Source organism: Mus pahari, chromosome X (assembly GCF_900095145.1).
Source record: "Mus pahari chromosome X, PAHARI_EIJ_v1.1, whole genome shotgun sequence".
NCBI lineage: Eukaryota > Metazoa > Chordata > Mammalia > Rodentia > Muridae > Mus > Mus pahari.
In genome coordinates, this window is record NC_034613.1 from 13090604 (window position 1) to 13112327 (window position 21724).

General features: G+C 42.2%; 1 protein-coding gene across 1 annotated transcript in view; it reads left to right on the top strand.

Annotated features, from left to right (window-relative positions):
• The first annotated feature begins 360 nt into the window (after window positions 1–360).
• Araf (A-Raf proto-oncogene, serine/threonine kinase) overlaps window positions 361–21724 on the top strand; it is a 55659-nt gene continuing 34295 nt past the window's right edge. Inside the window, exon 1 of the mRNA XM_029533983.1 lies at window positions 361–433. Within this exon, the coding sequence (XP_029389843.1) occupies window positions 383–433 (51 nt within the window). The 5' untranslated portion in view covers window positions 361–382. The remainder of the gene's footprint in view (window positions 434–21724) is intronic.

Consider the following 21724-nt stretch of genomic DNA (forward strand, 5'->3'; position numbering starts at 1 on the left):
TGGGTCACTTATTCCAGGTTCACTTCCCATCCTAGACACTAAATGACTGCATCACTAACCCACCAACCCCAGTCAACTCACTGTTACCTTCCCACCAGGGATGTCTGAGAAACTTAAAATCCATGTTCCAACACCTCCAAGTAGAGATTTTTATTTTATTTTATTTTATTTTATTTTATTTTATTTTATTTTATTGGTTGTTTTATTTATTTAAGTTTCAAATGTTATCCCTCTTCCCAGTTAAACCCCCAATCCCAGCCCCCCTCCCCCTGATTCTGTGAGTATGCTCCCCCACCCTCCCACCCCTTCTCACCCCTCCCCTCCCTCCCTTCCCTCCTCTCCCCTACCGCCTCACCGCCCTTGCATTTCCCTACGCTGGATCATGGAGCCTCCAAAGGACCAAGGGGCTGCCCTCCCACTGAAGCCAGATAAGGTAATCTTCTGCTACCTATGCAGCTGGAGCCCTGGGTCCCTCCATATGTACTCTTTGGTTGGTGGTTTAGTCCTTGGGAGCTTTGGGGGAGGGGAGGTGGTTGGTTGATAATTGTTCTTTCTGTGGGGTTGCAAACCCCTTCAGCTCTTTCCTTCCCCTAACTCCTCCGTTGGGGTCCCCGTACTTAGTCAGAGGGTTGGCTGCGTGCATCCTCATCTGTATTGGTTAGGCTCTGGCACAGCCTCTCAGGGCCAAGTAAAAACCTTATCTCAGTGCTTAACTAGACCTAAATCTGTTAAACTCAGGTCCCTACACTGCTTGGAGGGAGGGGTCTTTGCATCCCTGGACTCACTGCGCACATGCTCAGTGCCAGCAAGCAAGCTATCGTTCGCCAATAGTAACAGTGCACGTACACTCTATCTATGCGAGGGTGCTAGTCGGAGAAGAGGCGGGCTCTCCGAGGTTCTTCGGTGATTTTCGTCAGGCTAAGAAGGTGGCTGGCCCCTTGGGAGAATCTACCAGAACCGCCATCTTGAAAGGATGCGCATTCGTGCTCCTGGTTACCCCATCTTCCCTAATAGGGTTTCGGGGGGGGGGGCGCAGGAGACGGCAGACAGCATGGGGTCTGCGTCGCTCTGCCACAGCCTCTGGGCTTATGTCACCTCATAGGGCAGGCAGGCTAGGAGCTTGACTCAAGCTTCAGGGCTCAGAGGCCCTAAATCTCCCGCCACCCCCCACTCCATCCTCACCCCCACCCCCCGCGAGCAGCTCGGGTTTTACCAGAAGCAGCCCACGCCTCTGCACCCGCAGCTCCTGCTTAAGCCCTCAGAGCCCACCTGGCGGCACCACCCTCAAGAGCTCTGACACTGGCTGGGGTCACGAATAAGGAGGGGTTTTATGCCGAGCAGCATCTGGGCAGTCACCGAACTTGTGTAGTTGCCGGGTCGGGGGTTCGGGGGGGCGGAGAGCAGAGGAAAAGAGGAGGTGTCATAGTTTCGGACTTAGGTCAGGATGCTAAAGACCCTGGCAGTGGGTGTAGTAGTAGTAGGTGATTCCATACTGGAGACCAAGGATCTGTGGAGGAAGTCATGGGGTGTGGCTAACAGCTGTGGTGAGGTTGCCTTAGCTCACTTTCAAATTCCAGTTACAGCAGCCTTTTGGGTTTCCGTTCACTGTTCCTAAGCAGTAAGGCTAACGTTTTCTAAAGATCCACTTTAAAAACAAGTATTACTCTAAACTGTTTTGGTTTTCTCCAAGAGTTTGCTTTCAAATGCTAATTTGTAACCTTCTACCCATCCTTTTTGACCCCTGAATTATTTAGCAGCTTAATACAAAACTTGCAAAAAAACGTTTCAAAGATTTCAAAGGGCAAGGGAATTAGTGCTTTCTGCAAGGTAGAGAATGAACAGGGTTTTATTCTAGAAGAAAAAGAAAAGCAGTTAAGTGCAGATGTGTTCACTGGTCTTTGGTTGCAGAGGTGAAAATGACAGCTATTCCTGATTTGGCCTACTTCAGATTATGGAGTCTCTGTTCTCAGAATTAATGTCCCAAAGAAAGAATGTAGAGGGAGTATCAGAAATGTTACCGTTCCTAACATAATGTTTCATTTCCAAAACAAATAAAGCATTAATTCTGTTCCCAGCATAGGTGTGCACACATGTAGTTCCAGTGCTTCCAGAGGCTGACACAGGCTGATTTCAGAGTTCAGGCCAGCCTGGAAAAATAGAGCAAGACATTGTTTCAGGGGAAAAAAAAAGTAAAGTCAATAGTATGTGAGTTATTTTTAATCTAATTTGTGGTCTGAAAGTTTGTTTGGATTGTACTGAATATGAAATTTGGTGAAACTCCTCTGAAATGTCAAGTACAGGGCCAGTGTTCAAAACTCTTTCATGTTTTGTTTGAAAACACTGTCTTCAGTTGTTGGGTTCAACATTATGTACACATGTTAACTGGACTGTTTAACTTGACCTTATCTCGCTGGCTTTGGGGACACACAGGTGCAGACAGGGTTACAGATGGAGACCAGCCTGACAACATATCAAGACTCCATGTCAAAAAGCTGAAGGCTAGCAGTGAAGCTCAATGGTACAGCATTGCCTAGCATATAAAATACTAAATTCAAACTCTAACACCACACAATTTATTTATATTTACTTATTAACTATGACTTACAGATAAATATTCTTTTTATTTCTACTAGGATAGGGTTTCTCTGTGTAGCCTTAGCTGTCCTGGAACTTGCTCTGTAGACGAGGTTAGCTTCCAACTCAGACATACATTTGCCTCTGTCTCCTGGGTACTGACTGGGATTAAAGGCTTGCACCACTTGGCTCCAGATAAATATTTTTCATTGTTGCTAAGTTATGTTTTCCTTGTACCAGTCAAATTTTGATTTAGATACTTTGAAGTTTTATTATTAAATGCATGGACCACAGAGGTGAGAGGACCAAATCAGCCAGAGCTACAACATAGTGAGAACTTTTCAACAACCCCCACAACCACCTTAACTCAGCATAGGTTTCAACCTCTTTTTTATCACTCAACAAGAGAGAAACAAGAGAGACAGAGAAAAGGATTACTAGCTGGAGACTTACAGGCATTGCTTGCTTGGGTTTCAGAGGTGTGGAAGAAGCAGTGAAATTTGTTTTTTTTTTCTTTTCAAAAATATGTAACACTTCACAAATTGTCGTGTTACCCTTTCGCAAGGGCCATGCTAATCTCAACCAACAGCTGGAATGAGTTTGAATACCATGCAGAGCCGTTTGAATCTTTTTGGCTATTCTGTAAACCTTGGGACAACTTTTTAAAAAGCAAAATGGTCTTGCTGGGCGTGGTGGCACACGCCTTTAATCCCAGCACTTGGGAGGCAGAGGCAGGTGGATTTCTGAGTTCGAGGCCAGCCTGGTCTACAAAGTGAGTTCCAGGACAGCCAGGGATACACAGAGAAACCCTGTCTCGAAAAACCAAATAAATAAATAAATAAATAAATAAATAAATAAATAAATAGAAAAAGAAAAGAAAAATGCTCTTAAATTCATTTCAGTGTCTAATTTAAACCTTTAATCTAATTGGAATTTAGTCTGGTGCATGGTGTGACATGTAAGATCAAGTTGTTTTTGCTGCAGCAAATAAAAACAATACAGGCTTAGGTAAGGAAAGACTTTGGAAAGAAAAGTTATAAATACAGAACCAATTAGAATCACAATAGCTTTTTTAAAAAAGGATTAATTTATTTGTTTTATGTATGTGAGTGTACAGTATGTCCCTGTCTTCAGACACACCAGAAGAGAGCATCAGATCTCATTACAGATGGTTGTGAGCCACCATGTGGTTGCTGGGAATTGAGTGCAGGACCTCTGGAAGAGCAGTCCGTGCTCTTAACCACTGAGCCATCTCTTCAGCCCATAATAGTTTTATTTTATTGTGGTTTGCAGAAGCATTCATTTTGAAATGTGACAGTATGGCTGGAAACTTCTGAGAGTGTACAGAAAATAAATTTACTGGTGGAACTTGCCTTTATTCCAGAAGTCGGGAGGCAAAGCAGACAGATCTCTTGCGAATTTAAGGCCAGCTTGTTCTATAAAGGGAGTTCCAGGATAGTCAAGACTATTATGCTGAGAAACAAATTTGCAAGAACAAAACTCCTTTGAAACTGAATATATTTCAGAGGGATTAATTTCTTGTCAGAATTCACCATTCATTGTACTTTTTTATATAGTTGATTCCTACATATTTGATTTATCTCTGCATGCCTCCATCTTTTTGTTTGTTTGTTTGTTTGTTTGAAATAAGCCTGGCCGAGGCAGGTGGACCTCTGAGGACAGCATGGCCTACAAAGGGGAGTTCCAGGACAGACAGGGCTATGTAGAGAGACCCTGTCTCAAAATAATAGAAAATAAAAATAAACAATGGTGTTGGAGAGATGGCTCAGTAGTTAAGAGCACTTACTACTCTTTCAGAGGATCCAAGGTTAGTTACCAGAACACACATTGTGGCTCATAGCCATCCAAGCTCCAAGGCATCTGACACCATTTTCTGCCATCCAAAAGCACCTGAAACACGTGTGGTGCACATACATCTGTACAGGCAAAATACTCATACACACAAATAAAAGTAAATCTTAAAAATATTATCAGCCGGCTGGGCGTGGTGGCGCACGCCTTTAATCCCAGCACTCGGGAGGCAGAGGCAGGCCAGCCTGGTCTACAGAGTGAGTTCCAGGACAGCCAGGGCTACACAGAGAAACCTTGTCTCGAAAAAACCAGAAAAAAAATTATCAATTATCAGATAAGAGAGTATTATCTATAGTTGATATGATTGAACAATTAGGAAACTAAAAACAAATAAACAAACAAAAAACTACACAAAGAAGTAGCCAAATTTGATAGGCAGTTTTAGAAGATTTGTTTATATTTAATGTATGTGAGTGCGTGTATCTGTGTGTCTGCCATGTATGTGCAGATGCCCACAAGGCCAGAAGAAGATATGGGATCCCCTGTAGCTAAAGTGAGAGGCAGGTGTGAAATTTTGCCAGTAGGCTGACTTGAGGACCTAGGCAGATGCTGGAAATGAAGCCCTAGGCCTTGCACATAATGTTGGTTTCAGGTGGAAGCTGGAAACACTTTATTTTCTGAGTGCTCAGGGAGGCAGCCAGTTCCGGATCTGAACTGTGTCCCAGAAGTACAATAGTTTTAAAGGATGGGAACGCAAAGCAAGGGGAGAGCTGGTAGGGAACTGCAGTGTTATCCAATTGTATTTTGACATTATGGGTTAAGCAAGGGCGTACCATTGGAGACTGGGCCATATTCAGAGTGCCTGGCTTCAAGGTCCTTAATTCATTCTGTTAGACATTCAGTCCAAAGCTCAGAGTGATAAGAAGATAAATGAGTGAACCAGCTGCATGTAGTTAATTCTAGCATAACAGGCAATTGGTTATATATTTTTACAGTGTATACACCTTAGTTTAGATAAAAGCAATTTCTTTGTTTGTTTTTGTTTTTTAATTAATTAAGTAATTAACATTTCAAGTGCTGCTCCCCATTCTCCCTCACTAAGACCCTCTCCAACCTCTGAGAGGATGCTTCCCCTGGGTATCCCCCCCACTTTAGTGCATCAAGTCTTTGTCAAGTCATGTACAGCCTTTACCACAGAGACTAGATAAGGCAGCACTGTTAGAATAACAGCAATTTCTATATTCTTTACTGGTTAACAGACAATAAAAGAAATAATAAGAAATATTAAGAAATAAGAAGAAATAAGAAGAAAACATTTAGAGAAGTGGGATAGGTGTTCGTTCCTAGGCCTGGGAACATGGACTTGTTTGACCCTGCCAGCAAGATGGACAAGTTGTCCCTGAGATATCTGGACTCAGACACCTGTTTCCAAAAGAAGCTGTTCAGCTATAGGGAATTCTCCAGCTCCCCTAGGACCTGGGACTGAAAATAGTTTTCCCCTACGATTAAATGGAATCTGAAAGCCGGGTGTGGTGGCGCACGCCTTTAATCCCAGCACTCGGGAGGCAGAGGCAGGTGGATTTCTGAGTTCGAGGCCAGCCTGGTCTACAGAGTGAGTTCCAGGACAGCCAGGGCTATACAGAGAAACCCTGTCTCGAAAAAACCAAAAAAAAAAAAAAAAAAAAAATGGAATCTGAAAACAAAATGGTAGTACTTAGAGTAAGTTTTGTTTTGTTTTTGTTTTTGTTTTGTTTTGTTTTGTTTTTTCTTTTAGGAAAGAACTTTACTGATTGAGGTACTTCTCCAGCCTTTCTTTTAAAGATTTGTTTCTCTATTATTTTAATTAATTTTGTGTGTGTGTGTGTGTGTGTGTGTGTGTGTGTATACGTACATGTGTATGTAAGTTCCCTTGGAAGCTAGAAGATCTCTGGAGCAGAGTTATAAACAGTTGTGACCTGCTTGGTGTAGGTATTGGGAACTCAACTCCAGTCCTCTGCAAGATCAGGTAGATCAAGTGCTCTCAATCACTGAGCCATCTCTCCAGCACCTCCTATGCTTTCTAATAATGCGTTCCTCACTTTCTTTTGATCCCTCTTTATCAGCACCTGTAATGGTCATATTTATATAAGCTGTCTCCTGGTGTATGAATTATCTAACATGATCCATTGACTTTTTCTACCATATTCCTCTCTCAAATTGGCCTCATTATCCATGTTTCTACAGTTTGTTTTAGGCAATTTAGAATTTTAAAGTCATGTTTCTTAACAGAGTTCTAGCCTCTCCCTGTTTAAAAGATGTGTTTTAGATGTTTTTCACAATAACACTCTTCTCCTGGTGTATAACTGTATTAGTTTCCTATTGTAACTAACAAATCACCCCCAAAACTGGTCACTTAAAGGAGAAATTTGACCAGTGAGTGTGTTGGTGCACACCTTTAATCTCAGCACACAGGAGGCAGAGGAAGACATGGATCTCTGTGAGTTCAGGGCCAGCCTGGTCTACATTGAAAATTCCAGGCTGGGGCTGGTGAGATGGCTCAGTGNGTAAGAGCACCCGACTGCTCTTCCGAAGGTCCAGAGTTCAAATTCCAGCAACCACATGGTAGCTCATAACCATCTGTAACAAGATCTGACACCCTCTTCTGGAGTGTCTGAAGACAGCTACAGTGTACTTACATATAGTAAATAAATAAATCTTAAAAAAGAAAAGAAAAGAAAAGAAAATTCCAGGCTAACCAGGGTTACATTGTGTGATCCTGCCTAAAAAATTATTCAGAAATTTAAGGTTGGGGATGTAACACTTGCCTAGCATGCAGGAGGCCATTCAGTCAATCCCTAGCATGTAGAAACAAACACAAAAAAGAAATTAACGTTTTCATAGCTAGAGTCTATAAATCCAAAATCAATACCAATCAGCCAAGATTAGAACATTGACTGGGCCAGTGTCCCTCCAGGAACTTTAAGGGAATCTATTCTTGTTTTGTCTAGCTTCTGGTGGCTGCTGGCTGTCCTTGGCCTGTAAGTACATAACCATAATCTTTGTCTCTGTAGTCACATTTCTCCTCTTCCATTTGTGCCACCTAATTCTGTCCCTTTCCGGCGATTTGTAATTAGGACCCAGCTGGATAATTCAGCAAATTTCTCCATCTCAAAATGCTTCATACAGTCACAATGGGAAAACCTTCTTTTTTAGCATATGAGGACAATTGATCTAGGGATTAAGACATGGATCTCTATGGGGGCTGTATTACCTCAGTGAGAAAAGAATGTGTATTTCAAAATGGGGGAACAGAGCCAAGAAATTAAGTTGCATAGGTTTTAGCACTATGCAAAAACAACAGAAGAGGGAGCTCTGACACTTGAAAATCTACTCTGAACCCCACCTTCTTCAGAAAGTTCAGGAACATTAATATAAAGAAGAGCAAAATAAATGTACAGGGGATATCCCACGCAGTTGTAAGAATGGGAGAGTAAGGCATTGGATGCCATTATTAGGGACTGAACGCATGCCAGAGATACTAGCTCAGAACAGAGCAAAATAGCCGGTTATTTGGAACAAGCTAAATAACATTATGAAAGTTATCTAAGAAAATGAGAGAAAAACTTAAGAACTATTAGAAAAACTCTAAAATAAAAAAAAGAGGGGCTGGTGAGATGGCTCAGTGGGTAAGAGCACCCGACTGCTCTTCTGAAGGTCCAAAGTTCAAATCCCAGCAACCACATGGTGGCTCATAACCATCCGTAACAAGATCTGACTCCCGCTTCTAGAGTGTCTGAAGACAGCTACAGTGTACTTAAATATAATAAATAAATAAATCTTTAAAAAAAAGAAAAACTCTAAAATAATGGTAAGTTTAAGGAACTATTTGGAAACAAAAGGAAAAAAACATCCAGAAGAGTAGGCTAAACTTGAAATGACACAAAGCAAATAAGCACAATATGTGGTTGATAGTTTAAGAGGATCAGGAGGCAGCACTTGGTAGGCTGAGGTAGGGGGATTGCATGTTCAAGGCCAGCCTGTTCTACAAAGTGAGTTCAAGGTTAGCCTGTGAAATGTAATAAAACGGGCTGTGAGATGGCTCAGCAGGTAAGAGCACCCGACTGTTCTTCCAAAGGTCCTGAGTTCAAATCCCAGCAACCACATGGTGGCTCACAACCATCTGTAACAAGATCTGGCGCCCTCTTCTGGAGTGTCTGAAGACAGCTATAGTGTACTTACATATAATAAATAAATAAATCTTAAAAAAAAAAAAAGAAATGTAATAAAACTCAAAAAGAGAACTAGAAAGGTAACAGGAAAAGTATGTTTATTTTTTTTTATTTGGTGTTTTTAGACATGGTCTTCTTTTAAGATTTATTTATTTTATTTTATATATATGAGTACACTATTGTAAGCCTTCATGTGGTTGTTGGGAATTGAATTTAGGACCTCTGCTTGCTGTGGTTGGCCCTGCTCACTCAGTCCTGCTTGCACCAGCTCAAAGCTTTATTTATTATTATAAATAAGTATACTGTAGCTGTCTTCAGATGCACAAAAAGAGGGCGTCAGATCTCATTACGGGTAGTTGTGAGCCACCACGTGGTTGCTGGGATTTGAACTCAGGGCCTTCGGAAGAACAGTCAGTGCTCTTACCTGCTGAGCCATCTCACCAGCCCCCTCTAGACATAGTCTTACTACAGTCTGGGCTGTCCTAGAACTCACTTTGTAGAACAGACTGGCCTCAAACTTGGAGATCTGCCTGCTTCTGTCTCCCTAGTGCTGGAATTAAAGACATGCACTATCACTGCCCTGCTCAGTGGTTGAGAGTATTGGCTGCTCTTTCAGAGGACCTGGGTTCAATTCTCAGCACTCACATGGTAGCTCATAAGTATTGGTAACTCCAGTTCCAGGTGATCTGACACACTCACACCAATGCACATAAAATTAAAAAAAAATTAAAAAATAACCAGTCATAGAGTTGGAAATGTAGTTCAGTGGTAAAGTGCTTACCTTGTATGAGTGAGGCCTGGGTTCTAACACACACACATATACGCACACGCACACGCACACGCACATGCACACACACACAGTAGCCAGGAGCCAAGCCAGAGTGGTAGTTCAGAACACAGAAAGCAGAGGCAGAGTTCAAGGCTACATGGGTTTGAGATCAACATAGACTATATAACATTAATAATCAGGAATATTAAAATAGCCATTATAAATCCATTCCACAAGTTCAAAGGAGATTTTGAAAGACCAAATAGAAAAAAAATGCAATGAGTTGGATCATATTAACAGCATGTTCAATTTTACAGATACAAAACTTAGGGAATTTGAACATAGTAGTAGAAACCGTTCAAACTGGAGTGCAGAAGGTAAAAGAACAGAAACTGAACAGAATTTCAAGCTGTGTGATAAATTCAAGTCTGTGTTGTGGGGAGGGAGAGTGTCTTAGGGTTTTACTGCTGTGAGCAGACACCATGACCAAAGCAACAATGTTTAATTGGGGCTGGCTTACAAGTTCAAAGGTTCAATCCATTATCATCATGGTGGGAACATGGCAGCATACAGGCAGGCATGGTACAGGAAGAGCTGAGCTGAGAGTTCATCTGAAGGCTGCTAATAAAATACTGGCTTCTAGGCAGCTAGGATGAGGGTCTTAAAGCCTACACCCACAGTGACACTTCCTTCAACAGGGCCATACCTACTCCAACAAGCTCATACCTCCCCATAGTACCACTTTATGAGGCTACAGGGGCTCAAAATTTCACAATGTCTCTTCTACATTAAAGGAAAAAAAACCTAATGCCCCCCCCAAAAGAGTTTGCAGTGAGCTAAAGACAATAAAAATGTGTTTGTAGCTGCTCTCATTGCAGTCATTGGTGGAGAATGTGTAAATGTTTCTGAAGGTGGAAGAATCAGAAATATTTAAGGAGGGAGGGCAGGGTGTGGCAATTCACACCTTTGATTCCAGCGCTCTGGAGGCAGAGCAGGGAGATCCCTGTGGGTTTTAAGCTAGGGTTGTATACATAGAAAGTTCCATGCCAGCAAAAGTTGCATGCTGGGGCTGGAGGCAGGGAGTCCCCTGAGAGTGTTACAGACAGCAGAAACGGATCCAGGTGAGGTAAGAATGAAACTTGATTCAGCTTGACTTTAGTTAGCGGATGCTAGGTCAAAACTTCTGGAGTCTGACACCAAGTGGCTTATGTCTTTACATGTTTAAACACAGTAAAACTTTGGGGAAAAGTTTCCACATGACAATTATTACAACAAAACTTTAGGCAAGGCTTTATTGAAACTCCCTTGTATAATAGGACATCTCTATAGCAAAGCACCTATGACCTTTACCGTAAAGATGGGCTCTACTGACAGAGAAACAGTGCTCAGTGCTTCCCTAGGGAGGGAAGGTTTGTAATAAGCACAAGAGCAAACTCTTTTGCAAAGTGCATAGGACCTCTTTCATGAGGATGGGTCCTATTGACTTAGTATTTTGGGAGATTCTGTGAGGGCTGGCTTTACAGAATAGCAAAGATTACCAAGTATTAACACATCCATTCACAGCTTTCTGGATGGAAAATAGGTGTCAATTTCTTCTGTTGAAGAAAAAGGCTTGAGTATTTAACAATTCTGATTTTTCTAGTGCTTTTCTGTGAGCTTCTTTCCTCTACTGCTGCATATTGAGATTGTGTCTCAACAAACAAACAAACTTTTAGAGTTTGTATTGCTTGCTGTATGGTGGTGCAAACCTTTAATCCTAGCACTTGGGAGGCAGAGACAGGATCTCTGTGAATTTTGAGTCCAGTGTGGTCTACACAGCGAGTTCTAGGACAGCTAGGGCTACATAGTGAGACTCTGTCTCAAAAACAACAAACAAACAAACAAACAAAAGTTTGCATTGCTCTCTTCTCCAGTTGGAAGGAAAACAGCAAAACCAAGTTTCCTTACTAGAGCAAGACTTGCGAGCGACAAACCAGAGGATTAAAGGGTTAAAATGAGAGAGAGAGAGAGAGAGAGAGAGAGAGAGAGAGAGAGAGAGAGAGAGAGAGACTGACTGTGACTGTATTGTTTCACCTACATAATTGCTTAGTGATTCATTACAGTAAAAACATATTATCAGTTGCTATGGAGGTAGCTTAGTTAATAGAATGTTTGCCTAGCATATACAAAATCCTTAGCACAAGATAGATATACCTGGCAAGGTGGCACACAGATATCATCTCAGAGCTCAGGGTGGGGAGGCAAGAGAATCAAGAACTTCAGTGTTATTCGCTGCTACATAATGAGAGTGAGGCCAGCCTGAGATCCATGAGATCATTTCTCAAAATGATATTAAAAAATCATTTTAATTGGGAAAATTTAAATATACAAAGAAGATGGTTTAATAAATTCCTATGAATTAGTCTTTATTCTAATTATTATCATCAATTTGGTATTTTGGTTAATATATTCTATGGATTATTCTTTTTTTTCCAAAAGATTGATTTATTATTATACATAAATACACTGTAGCTGTCTTTAGATACACCAGAAGAGGGCATCAGATCCTGTATGGATGGTTGTGAGCCACCATGGTTTCTGGGAATTAAACTCAGGACCTTCGGAAGAGCAGTCAGCGCTCTTAACCACTGAGCCATCTCTCCAGCCCCTCTATGGGTTATTCTTATTAAGGTGTTTCCCCAACATTTCACTATGCAAAGTTTCCAACACAGAGATGTTTAATACTCCTACCACCTAGATTCTATAATTCATATTTTGTCATATTTATTTTATCTGTGCAGACTTGGCTTATTTCTGTTCATCCTTCCATCTCTCTCTCTACCACCCCATGTTGCCCTTGAAGTAGTTTTAAGAAAAATCCTAACCCCAGCATTTGGGAGGCAGAGGCAGGCAGATTTCTGAGTTCGAGGCCAGCCTGGTCTACAGAGTGAGTTCCAGGACAGCCAGGGCTACACAGAGAAACCCTATCTCAAAAAAAAAAAAACAAAAATCTGGGCTGGTGAGATGGCTCAGCAGATAAGAGCACCCGTCTGCTCTTCAAATCCCAGCAACCACATGGTGGCTCACAACCATCCGTAACGAGATCTGGCGCCCTCTTCAGGAGTGTCTGAAGACAGCTACAGTGTACTTACATATAATAAATAAATAAATCTTTAAAAAAAAACAACAAAAATCACAGATGTTTTTTCAGTGATAAACAGTTTACCTTATAGCCTATGTATAAAATATGGTTTACTATTAAAAAAACATGATCATGCCTAAATAAATTTCTTTTTCTTCTCTTTCTTTCTTTCTTTCTTTCTTTCTTTCTTTCTTTCTTTCTTTCTTTCTTTCTTTCTTTCTTTCTTTCTCTTTTTTGTTTTTGGTTTTTTGAGACAGGGTTTCTCTGTATAGCCCTGGCTGTCCTGGAACTCACTCTGTAGACCAGGCTGGCCTCGAACTCAGAAGTTCGCCTGCCTCTGCCTCCCAAGTGCTGGGATTAAAAGCGTGCACCACGACCGCCCGGCTAAGCTAACAATTTCTTTCTTTTCTTTTTATTTCTTTTTTTTTAAAGATTTATTTATTTATTATATGTAAGTACACTGTAGCTGTCTTCAGACACTCCAGAAGAGGGCATCAGGTCTCATTATAGGTGGTTGTGAACCACCATGTGGTTACTGGGGATTTGAACTCAGGACCTTTGGAGGGCAGTCAATACTCTTACCCACTGAGCCATCTCACCATCCCCCAGCTAACAATTTCTTGATATCATCTTATATTCAGTATATGTTTAATGCTTGAGCATTTCATACTGAGTGACATTTGATTTCCAGATATCTTGGACTTTTTGCAAGGTCCCTGGGCCAGATTCTCGGCAAAAGCTTACAAGATCTTCCTAGCATCTCCAGTTTAGGCCATGGACAACACCAGAATTGGGGCTCCTAGAAACCGCATCATCCAGAGAACTCAGCATGAACACTGTAGCCAATGGCAACCGTCTCAAGAGCTTCCTGAACCCAGAGAAATATAGTGACTCATGGGCAGTGCTGGGAAAGCCAGGGACAGGAATTTATCCTGGGAGAAAAGACAGGTACATTTTTGCAGGAAACTGATTCTTTTGCTGAGAGTGAGCGCTTGCTGCTCTTGTAAGAGAATTGGGTTTGGTTCCCACATCAGAACTGCCTGTAATTCCAGGGAATCTCATATCCTCTTCTGGACTCTGTGGGTGCTGCACACATGTGGCACACACACCAACAAGCATATGTACACATATAAGAAAATTTTCATGTAAAATAGGAATTGGAGAGATGACTTAGAAATTAAGAGCATTGCTTGCTCTTTCAGAGAACCTAGGTTTGATTTCCCAACATCCAAAGAGTGGCTAACAACTGGCTCAAACTCCATTCCAGGGAATCTTAAGTTTTCTCTTGGCTTTTGTGAGCACCAGACATGCACATGGTACACAGACATTCATGCAGGCAAAACACCCAGACACATAAAAATAAAAAAATATTTTTTAAAGATTTATTTTATTTATTATATGTAAGTACACTGTAGCTGTCTTTAGACACCAGAAGAGGGAATCAGGTCTTGTTACAGATGGTTGTGAGCCACCATGTGTTTGCTGGGATTTGAACTCAGGACCTCTGGAAGAGCAGTCAGTGCTCCTAACCACTGAGCCATCTCTCCAGCCCCAAATAAAATATTTCTTTTCAACTTTTTTTGTTTAGATATTTTCTTTATTTACATTTCAAATGCTATCCCGAAAGATCCCTATACCCTCCCCCTGCCCTAAAATATTTTTTAAAAAATAAATATGTAAGGACTGACATAGTCATGCATGCCTTTAATCCCAGCACTCAGGAGGCAGAGGCAGGCAGATCTCTGAGTTCAAGGCCAACCTGGTGTACAAAGCAAGTTCCAGAACAACTTATTCTACACAGAGAAAACCTCTCTTGGAAAAATATATAGAAAGAGAATTTTAAAATTAAATTTAAAAATTAAGAGTTTTAAAATGGGGCTGAGTTCAATCCCTAGCAACCACATGGTGGCTCACAACCAGCTGTAATGGGATCCAATGTCCTCTTCTGGTGTGTCTAAAGACAGCGTACTCACATACATGAAATAAATAAATCTTTTTAAAAAATAATTTTAAAATTGTTAAGAAAATAATGAAAGATAAAAAACAAACAAAAAGACCCTCAAAACCCTCACTCATCTGCATTCAGTTTCTGTGACTTTGATGTTTCATATAAATGTAATCATACAATATGTGATTTTTCTTGTCTGGCTGATTTGTTTACATAACACAATGTTTTGGAAGCTCATCCATTTTGCAGCATATTATCTGCATTTAATTCTTTTTATGTATGGAAACATGACATTTCATTTAGCCATTCTTCGTTTGATGAACATTTATTTGGGCCATTTCCACTTAGTGGCTATGGTGAATCACAATAGATTTTGTTTTGAGACAGGGTCTCACTATGTAACCCTGGCTGTCCTGCAACTCACTATGTAGACCAGGCTGGCCTCAAATTCACAGGAACCCACCTGCCTTTGCCTCCAGAGAGCTGATATTAAAGGCATGCACCACCACACCCCGCTCTGAGGATATGTATTTGAAAATAAATCCTTGTTGGGGCTTGAAAGATGACTCAGCAGAGGACTTGTCCTCTTGTCCAGAGGACTCAGGTTCTATTATCATCTCCCATGTGATGGCTCATAACTGTCTATAATTCCAGTTCCAGGGAATCTAGTGCCCTCTTCTGGCCTCTGCAAGCACTGTTGTGAGGTTCGCTTAAATCCAACATAACTCAAACACCAGATCAATACAGATGACAAAAATTTATTGTAATCAAGCCCTTACTGATTGATCGAGGCCACAGAACAGAGTCAGGAGCTGAACTGTGACTCTGAGGGGACATTGTACAGCGTATTTAAAGAATAAAATTGTAGCATTGTCCAATCATATTTTGACATAAGGGGGTTGAACAAGGGAGTTTACATCAGGATAGGAGTAGGTTCCTGGGCTTGGGAACATGAACTTAGTTTGAACCTGCCAGCAAGATGGAGAAGTTGTCCTTGAAATGTTTGCACTCTGACAATCGTTTCCTTACAACAGAAGCTGTTCGGCTCTTGGGAAGTCCCTGGGGCCCTGGGACTTTGAATTTAGTTTCTCCTTCTGACTAAATGGAGTCTGAAAATGAAATGAATTTAGAATAAGTTTCTTTTGCTTGTTCTCAAGAGTGTCAAGCAAGCACATGGTACTCATATATATATTCAGGTAAAAATATACACATTAAATAAAAATAAATAAGGTTTTTTTTGTTTGTTTTTTTGTTTTTCTTTTTTTTTTTTTTTTTTTTAAATTTATTTATTTATTATATGTAAGTACACTTTAACTGTCTTTAGACACTCAGAAAAGGGAGTCAGATCTCTTTACAGATGGTTGTGAGCCACCATGTGGTTGCTGGGATTTGAACTCATGACCTTTGGAAGAGCAGTTGGTGCTCTTACCCACTGAGCCATCTCACCAGCCCTGTTTTTTTGTTTTTCGAGACAGGGTTTCTCTGTGTAGTCCTGTAGTCCTGGCTGTCCTGGAACTCACTCTGTAGACCAAGCTGGCCTCGAACTCAGAAATACACCTGCCTCTGCTTCCCAAGTGCTGGGATTAAAGGCGTGCGCCACCACTGCCCAGCATAAATAAGTTTTTAAAATACTTGCTGGGCTGGAGAGATGGTTCAGCACTTAAGAATGGACATTGCAGCTGAGCATGGTGCCACATATATATAATTCTAGAGGCAGACAGATCTCTGAGTTTGAGGCCAGCCTGATCTATACAGCAAGTTCCATAACAGCAGGAGAGATACAGTGAGAACCTGTCTCAAAACAAAAACTAAAACCAATAACAAAAACAACCTCTCCAAATTTCACCCCATAGTTGGTTGAATTATGGATATGAGACCCATAGATTTGGAGGACCATATTAAAAATGATGGAGAAATAGAGTGGGAGGATACAACCATGATCAGAAGGTAGATTCCTCCACTTAAATATATGGTTCTCAAGTTGCCATTTCTACCTTAGCTTTGACAATTGGAGAACTGTCATGTATTCTTGGTTCTAAAGCACATTGTTTCCCATTCTAATGCATTCTGAGATCCTGATGAACAGCATGGGTGAAGTGAGTGGGAAATTCTTCTAGATACTAGGGCAATGTGGTTGGGTGTCAGGGTGGCCTAGGACATACAGCAAAAATAGCTGCCGCGGACAGATTCAGGAAGTAGGGAAAATGACAGTTGTCATTTCCTGGTCCCTTTGATGCCCTCCTCCTAGACACGTGTAGTGGTTGAAGGCATAAGTCTTATTTGTGCCATGCAGCTTGGCACAATAACAGGAAGTAATGTAGACAGGTCCACCCCCTCCCTTCCGTGCCTGAGTCACTTCCAGATCCTGACTCATGCCTCCATTGAGTCAAGTCATGGTGACAAATTGGAAGAGAGAGGCCATGCCAGGTGCAGAGAACAAAAGAGGTCAGCACTTTCCTGAGCAGAAGAGGAGGGACAGGAATGAGTCAGGGTGGCTCCACTTCTCATCCCCACTCCTCCAACATCTTGCTGCCAGGTTCTCTCTGACCCCAGGCCAACCAGGCATGTGGGGTGGGGGAAAAAGACAAGTTTGTTCGGCAGCTTTGACAGACATAGACCTCAGTCCGGCTGCAACCAGAGCTGTGCATCTAGAATACAAGAGATAGGACACTCTTTCCACCACCCTTTCAGTCAAAAGGACCAAGATAGAATGCTCCTCCACATTTGGATGAAAGATGCCAAGGCTTCCTCCTCTTACATGGTGTTGTCTGCTGAGGTTTTCCTTCTGTACCTCTGTGGGAAGTGGGGGGTGGAGGAGGGGGGAGTGGTTCGAAAGCAGATTCCTTCCCTGGTCCAGTGCCCTCACCCATATAGAGTCACTCCTGAAAGTGATTGGTGCTTAGTTGATTGGGGAGGAGTTGTTACACATGCACATGTGTGTGATATGCACTGTCAGTGTAGTTCAGATTGTCTCTAGGAACTCATACTACTGAGTAGCTGGGACTACAGGTAGTGCAACCATTCTTGCCACAGTGCCATTTTAGTGTCTTTTTTTTCACAACGATGTATTGGACACCAAATTGTGCCTAGCCCATATCATCTGGGTCTCTTTAAGTTCCATCTATCACACAAAAAGCCTTGATGCATAGGTGCTCTGAAGCTCCCTAGAAGGAATCACAGACTTGGAGTGGAAATCTACCTCATTTGTCTGATACATTTGTATGGGGTGTGTGTATGTGTCTGTAGGTGTGTGTGTGTAGTTTCTAGGAACCTGTAAACTGGAGCCTAAATGTCTTACTTCTAGTGTCAGGTGTGGATAGACTTGGCCAATTTATTAGACTGAGAAACTTTTTTTTTTGAGACAAGGTTTCTCTGTGTAGCCTTGGCTGTCCTGGAACTCACTCTGTAGACCAGGCTGGCCTCAAACTCAGAAATCCGCCTGCCTCTGCCTCCCAAGTGCNTTCTCTGTGTAGCCTTGGCTGTCCTGGAACTCACTCTGTAGACCAGGCTGGCCTCAAACTCAGAAATCCGCCTGCCTCTGCCTCCCAAGTGCTGGGACTACAGGCATGTGGGCATGTGCCACCACTGCCCGGCAATTCTTAGCTTTTTTTTTTTTCAGCAGAGAAATATTAATAGGAGATCAGGAGGCCTAGGATTTTTAGATTTGGAGTAGGGGATAAAAGGTGGGCATTGTTGGTCAAAAGATGGAATGCCTGGGTAGAAGTAGAAAGGAAACAGATGTGTCTCCCTGACAGCTGAGGTTTAATGGGGAACCCTAATGTCTTCCTCAAATTCCGCCCCTATAACAAACAAGATGCAGCTTGTATCTCTTCTTTTGTAAACAAAGGGAGGATCATGCTTCATTGGAATATCAGTTCATCTACATTCAACCAATTTCAAAATATGTAAAAGTACTTCCACATCTATAAAAGTTTTTTTTTTTTTTTAGTTTGAATTTTTTTGTCTTCCTTTTTCATTATTATTTGATTTTTGAGACAGGGTCTCTGTAGCCCAGGTTAGCCTAGAACACACTACACTACATATAGCCCAGGTTGGCCATGAATTTGTGATCTTCCTGCCTTAGTCTCTCCTGTTACAGGATTAGATTTAAATTAATCCTTCTGTGTTGTGTCAGTAATATTTTTGATGGTTTCATAACGTTTTAGAGAAACCATCTACAGGTTTCCTTAATTTCTTAGTCCACACTTTTGCATACGATATTTGAATTCAAGTGTTTCCTCTTACAAATAATACAAGTACCTTTAAACATATACCTTTCAATTAATATCTATCATCTATCTACTTATATTTATTAAGAGAGAGTGAGGATGGAAAAAAAGATGGGGAAGGTACTAAGAGAAATGGAACAGATAATCAGTCCACGTAGCAAACCTAGATCCTGAAGATGGCGCTTAGGCAGGCAGAACTGTAGCCACCACTGCAAAGCGAGGTAGGGAGGCAGCCCCTCCCTGGGACTGCGGACTGCGTGGGGAAGCCATCACTGCTGCAGAGCTTGGCCTTGGCCTCAGGCGGTCTCTGGCACCCCCTGGTGTTCATGCTACAACCATCAGTTCTGGTTTTCTCTCCCCGCCCCCCTTCTCCATTTTGCATCTCCTGGGTTTTCTCCTGGCCGTTCCCTCCCCTGCCTCCTCGAGCCCTCCCTCGTGTTAATTTCAGAGTCATCTCCCGCCGGCACTCTTGCAGAGCTAGCTGGTGTCGCTAGGCCTAGAGAGAACAGGCAGACAGAAGAGCCCGGAATGGCTGGCCAGCAGGGCTCAAGATACAAGCCCCTGTGGGTAGTGCGGCAGTGGGAGTTAATCTGGACCTGCCGCCCGGAAACCTCCGGACTGAAGCCTCTGGAATGAAGCAGCACCTTCTGCTTTCTGGCTCTAAGAGGAGCTGCCAAAAAGAACAGAACAATTTTGGGTTGGTGATTGTGGCGCTTGAAGAGTCATGGACTCCATTCCTCTAGCTGCAGGCAGAGGAATTGGGATGTGAGGGAGGTCCAGAATTCTCTGGGTTCAGGGATTTGCCAGTCCTAGGTTCATGTCCCTATAAATGCCTAGATGGCATCTCAAGATGGCAAGACAATGTATTTAAGAGCCAGCAGAGGGGGTTGTTGGTGCTAGGAATCAGCCTCCTCCCCAAGTCCTTTTCAACCAGATAATACCCCTCCCTATTCATCCATTTTCCATCCCCTTTCCTCTTTTTCTCAAGTCCAACCCTGTTTAGTTCTGGGTTTTACTCTGCACACACATGCACACACACACACACACACACTGCCCCCGGTGCTGCGCAAATCCGGTAGGAAATCACTCCAAGTGGGAAACAGTTAACATTCCATCATCCAAAAAATCATGCTTTGCCATGCATGCCTCTGCATGCCTCTGTTTGCTTGGACCAGACTATCTCTGCTGCCACCCTGGGGCCAAAGACTGTATGACCTGACCCAAACCCCACAGGACGGGTTTCCAGGCAAGAGACATGGCCCTCAGTAGACAAAAGTGAAGGTTGATTCCAGAAAGCGCCAAGCTGCTGCTTGCTCTAGGGACCCTACAGATGTAAACAGTAGGGCCACTTCACCTGTGGGGCTACCGGGAGAGAAGGGAACCTATTAATATTGAGGCTAGGCATTCCAGCTAAGACACTGATTCACTGGAACATTTTAGGTCCTAGGACTTGGATACTTGATTGGAGCTCACAAAGGGGATCCACACATATTTTCCCGTTTCTATCAACTGGGCTAGCTAGGTCATCTTCATTTATCTGTCTACACAATCACGTGTGTCGATTTCCTTGGCCTCTGAGATGCAGGCCAAAGGGGTATAAGAAGAGTTCTGGGGAGGAGTACAGGGCTACATCACATTCAAGTGCAGTTAGAGACCACAGAAGACCTGTTGTAAGGCTGGGGATAGGAAAGGGGGTGCTGCCTTTCTTGCACTTGCGTGCGCGCGCGCGCGCGCGCACACACACACACACACACACACACACACACACACAAATATGTCTCCTCACAGTTTTACTTGATACAGTGTTACTGGGGAAATCTGGATTCTTAATAAAAAGAATTTCAGCCAAGGCTACACAGAGAAGCCCTGTCTCAAACAAACACAACAAACAACAAGAAGAAGAATTTTAAAGCAGACTGAGAATGAAGCTCAAGGACTATTTTATAGAATTTAAAAGAAAAACAACAGAACAGGTGAGCTGTAATCTTGCCAGCTGCCAGGTGAAGGGAGAGTTAGTTATACTCCTTCTCCCTCCCTCCCTCCTTTTTTCCCTCCCTCCCTCCCTCCCTCCCTTCCTCCTTCCTTCCATCTTCTTTTCATTTCTTTTAGGACTTTGGTTTGGTTTGGTTTGGAAACCTTGTGTCTCCTCCTCACTATTTTTATAATGCATCTCATTGTGCCCGCAATGTCAATTTGGTGGTTGGCATATAACTAGAGTATGGTCAAGTAGGTTAATGTAAATGAAGAAAATATCTAATAAAAAGAAGAATGGTTAGGTTCTTTAGCATTATTTTTAGTTTTGAAACAACCTAATGTCTTATTTACCAATTCTTTCTCTGTCCAAAACTTTTCCTTTTTTGTAAAATAACAATTTTATTAGTTATTAAATGATTTCTAATTCTCATTTAAAAAAAAATTAGGTTGCAATAACCTCTCCTGCCACAGACAGGATGTCTCTGACGCCTACAGATTGGTAGATCTCGTATGAGTTTGAGTGAGTGTCAAAGACACACTATATATAGTATAGGCACTAATCTCAAGTGCAGGAAGTAATATAATCTCAGAGATGTGTGATAAAAGGTCAATCATTTCTGTTTTGGCCAATGACAAGCTTGACTTATTACTAAATGGCCAATTATGGAGTGGGAATGATAGCTCAGGGTTTAAGAGGACTCCCTGTTCTTCCAGAGGATTCAGGTTTGTTTCCCAGCACACACAGCATACAACCCTCTGTAACTCCAGTTGCAGGACACTGAACACCCCTTTTGGCCTCCATGAGCACTTGGCACAGAGGTAGTACACATGTATACATGGAAGCAAAACATTTGCAGGGCTCTACAACCACTACTTAGGTCTTTAACATTTGTTTTATATTTGACTGCACCATTAAGAGTGAGCACTATTCCTGTTGAAGTACAAATGAAAAAAACAAACAAACAAAAAACAAAGCCGTGCGTTGGTGGCACACACCTTTAATCCCAGCACTCGGGAGGCAGAGGCAGGCGGATTTCTGAGTTTGAGGCCAGCCTGGTCTACAAAGTGAGTTCCAGGACAGCCAGGGCT